This window comes from Helianthus annuus, chromosome 3 (assembly GCF_002127325.2).
Source record: "Helianthus annuus cultivar XRQ/B chromosome 3, HanXRQr2.0-SUNRISE, whole genome shotgun sequence".
NCBI classification, from domain to species: Eukaryota; Viridiplantae; Streptophyta; class Magnoliopsida; order Asterales; family Asteraceae; genus Helianthus; species Helianthus annuus.
The window spans coordinates 24,318,516-24,322,336 of record NC_035435.2 but is presented as its reverse complement, the minus strand read 5'-3'; the positions used below and the strand labels follow the sequence as shown (position 1 = coordinate 24,322,336).

At 33.7% G+C, this 3,821-nt stretch overlaps 1 protein-coding gene across 1 annotated transcript; it reads left to right on the top strand.

Moving 5' to 3' along the window:
- The first annotated feature begins 679 nt into the window (after positions 1 to 679).
- On the top strand, positions 680 to 1,746 carry LOC110931330. The gene is made up of 2 exons (XM_022174727.1): positions 680 to 1,018; positions 1,105 to 1,746. Exons 1-2 carry the CDS (start codon positions 680 to 682, stop codon positions 1,744 to 1,746), a joined length of 981 nt encoding a protein of 326 aa, XP_022030419.1.
- Positions 1,747 to 3,821: the final 2,075 nt, after the last annotated feature.

The window sequence follows — 3,821 nt, the reverse complement described above, 5'->3', positions numbered from 1 at the left end:
CTCGAGGAATCACCTACTATTGCTCGGTATAACAATGTTATATTGAAGGCAATAACTATAAGCTTCCCAACTGGCCTTGGCTTCACGGAATCTTTTATCTATCCATGTATTTATCCAATTCTTTTTTAACAAATTTATTTAAACCCTGTAGATACATCAATGTATTTCATTGATACTACTATGTCTATGTTGCAGCTTTCCACTATGTCCGTCAGAAAACAGTCGTGAGGGGCTCTTTGCTATTTCACCCTGATATATGTGTCAATGACATCTTACGGGTAGTGAAAATCTGTAATAACACATGTTGTAGCTTGTTGGGAAGGAATTCCACGGTACTATTTGGTAAGCGATCAACTATATGTATACTTGAGATGATTCGATTGATCTAATAACTTTTTGGTATTTCTTGTGCAGTCCTAATAGCCACCCTTTATCCAATATATCAGTTGATTTGTCTCCTCATTCTGATGCTTCATTTATCCTTGTCTATGTTGTATTTAGTTCTATGGAAGGTTTTAGCAGTTACCGGTAAGTAATTACACAATTTCCGTCTGAAGATGGAAACTTGAATTAATTTCCAATAATTTACTAAACTGTAGTGGGTCCAATCAAGAATATAGAGAAGAAGAGAAAAGAGTATGAAAAAGCTAAGTATATCTTGAGCTTGATATGTAAACTGATGGGCCCAACAAATGATGGTTACAGTGACTCATTTTTTGAAGCTGTACGCCAAGATAGATACGAAGTTGTTGATGAGATTTTAATGAATTCACCAGATACAATCAATTTGAAGGATGCAGATGGGTATAATATCATTCAGTTATCCATAATGAACCGTGCTGAAAAAGTATACAACCTTACCTATCACATAATTGAGCGCACAAAGTCTCGTAAGGAAATGACCGATTCTTATGACAATAATCTTGGACACTTGGCTGGAAGATTGGCACCTTCATTTGTACTCGATCGTACCACTGGTGCAGCACTGCAACTACAACGGGATCTTTTATGGTTTGAGGCACGTCACAAATAAGATATAAGTAATCAGGTTCTTAACTTAACTCTCTAGTTGCATAAACTATATAATTTGGTTGAATTCTACAGGAAGTGGAGAAGTTGGTGTTACCTTTACAACTTGAGGAAAAGAATATATACAAAGAGACACCAGCAATGGTGTTCACAAGAGAACACCAGGATTTGCTTAAGCAAGGAGAAATATGGCTGAAGAAAACTGCTGAATCATGCAGCATCACTGCTGCATTAATTGTCACGGCAGTATTTGCAGCAGCAATCACGGTACCTGGTGGAAGCAATCAAGAATCTGGCATCCCCTTGTTCGAAAAAGAAATCTTCTTCACTATCTTTGCTGCATCCAATGCACTCTCACTTTTTACAGGCACTACCGCACTTTTACTGTTCTTATCGATCCTCACCGCCCGTTCTTCCGAAAAAGATTTTCGTGTCATTTTACCAAGAGGGCTGATTTTGGGACTATTGACGTTATTTCTCTCAACAATTTCCATGCTGGTAGCCTTTGGTGCAATCTTGTTCCTTGTCTTTTGTGATAAAAGACCATGGATGCTAGCACAAATATGTGTATCTGCTTGCTTGCCGATTTTAGTTATTGTTACAATAAAACTTCCCCTACTAGTAGATTTGATCAAATCAACATATTCCCCCATTATTGGTAAGAAAAGTTACCTTGAGTCTTGTAATGTTAATCGGAAAAACACAATATTTACGTAGTAAGAGGGAATGTTATTATTCATTGCAATGACTGGTTATGTAGCAATTCATAATTCACTGGTGGTTGAATAAGTTTCTTGGGATTTAAGCATCTGATCTCTCTTAATTGTTGATTATTTTTGCTCATGGTCCTTGAGAATGTGAATATGTTTGTTATGGTTTTTGATGCAAAAGGAATAACATAAAATTTTGATGGACTTATTCCAATACTTGCGAAATATGATTACTGTTGTATATATTTCTCCGAAAAAGAAGCAAAGCTCCTTGAATTTTATTTCATGAAAAGTTAATCACATGTATTTAACTCGAAATCTATTTTATCCTCAGTAATATATATTAATGCACTTAAAACTTTTCATTCATCCCTTATTGTTTTCAATAACATTCTTTCAAAATAACAACATAATTTCCTTCTAGAATATAGAAGTTGACGCTTTTATAAAATAGTAATCAAATTTGCAATCCAAGTGTGAAACACCTTTCATAGTGTATTTGATTTGCATTGTTCATACTTGTAGGATTAGGATCAAATACAAAGGATCCTACTTGTAAGAAGTGTAAGAAGGATTTATAGAGTAACAAGTGTCCAATAACCTAAAAAAACCCACTACACAAAAAAACCCCACTACAAAAGTGTAAGAAGGATTTCATAGTGTATTTGATTTGCATTGTTCATACTTGTAGGATTAGGTTTTTTGGGGGTTTTTTTGGTGAGGTATAGTTTTTTTTTTTATTTATTTTTTTTTTCTGCCGGGGGGGGGGGGGGGGGGAGGGGGTGGGGTGGGGTGGGGGTGGGTGTTTAGGTTTTTGATGGTGATGTAGTGGGTTTAGTTTTAGCTTATTGGATACTTGTTATTCTATAAATCCTTCTTACACTTCTTACAATTAAAAGCTTTTGTAGAATAACTTGACCTCATACTTGTATACCATTATCCATATTTGAATCATTCATGGGGATTTTGCTCATTGTATTTCTTTTTACAACAAGTGTGTTGGATGTTATAGAAAAGTCAACACAGTCAATAGGTAGTTAAATGGTTAAAGACCAATCAGATGGTGAAAGGGTACAATAGTATTCTGGTGTTCAACAAAGTTTTGGCTGCTTATTCATTACTTGTGAAAGTACATGGCCTAATGTTGTTTAAATGAAAGTTAGTTTGTTAGCTGGTGATTCAGCTCGTTTTAAGAATTTGGAGCTTCAACGGCTAGTTGTAATCTTCTTGGTTTTTCAGTCAATTTCTCTGTAACTTGTTTTGATAGTTTTGTGTCAATCTTAATTGCATTAGCCTTAAATTGAGATTTCATGTTCTTAGTTCTGTTGATTCAATTGATATTCTTCCATGTTTTTTGAGATTGTTTCCGAGTTAATCTTTTTCAACATTTACTAGTCGAAAGGCTATTGAAGATTCATTATGGACATATTTCTGGACTGGCCTATCAATATGTTGGGGTAAGATTGAGGGATATTGGCGACTAGAACAAGGAAGCCACTTCTAAACTAATTAAAAGATAAAATCGAAAACTTAAATATTTTCCTCATTTAATAAGATAAAACCATATTAATTAAGAAAGACTTATCCAAGAGTCTTTTATTACTATTTTCCTCTACTAAACTAAAATCAAATAAGGATGGTCGTAATAATAAACGGTTGGGTAGGGGAAACCACTTCTAAATTAAAATCAAATTATGTAATTATAAGAAAATTGTAGAAATTAATACAAAAAAACTTATAAATTGTTTTATGCAAGTGTAATTATAATAAAATTATAGAAATTAATACAAAAAAATCTTATAGATTGTTTTATGCAAGTGTAATTATAAGAAAATTGTAGAAATTAATACAAAAAATCTTATAAATTGTTTAGTGTAATTATATTATAAAAATTAATACAAAAAATTCTATTAATTACAAAAATCATTCTTCCGTATCACTGTCGATGTAATTAAGACTCGGGTTTGAGTTTGGTGGTGGATTCATTATCGATGAATACCGTTCTAGACGGTACGTGTACATATCTGCCCATTGTCTCACATGAGGTCTTCGGTGCATCAAGCATAGCCCGTTTATTGGTGG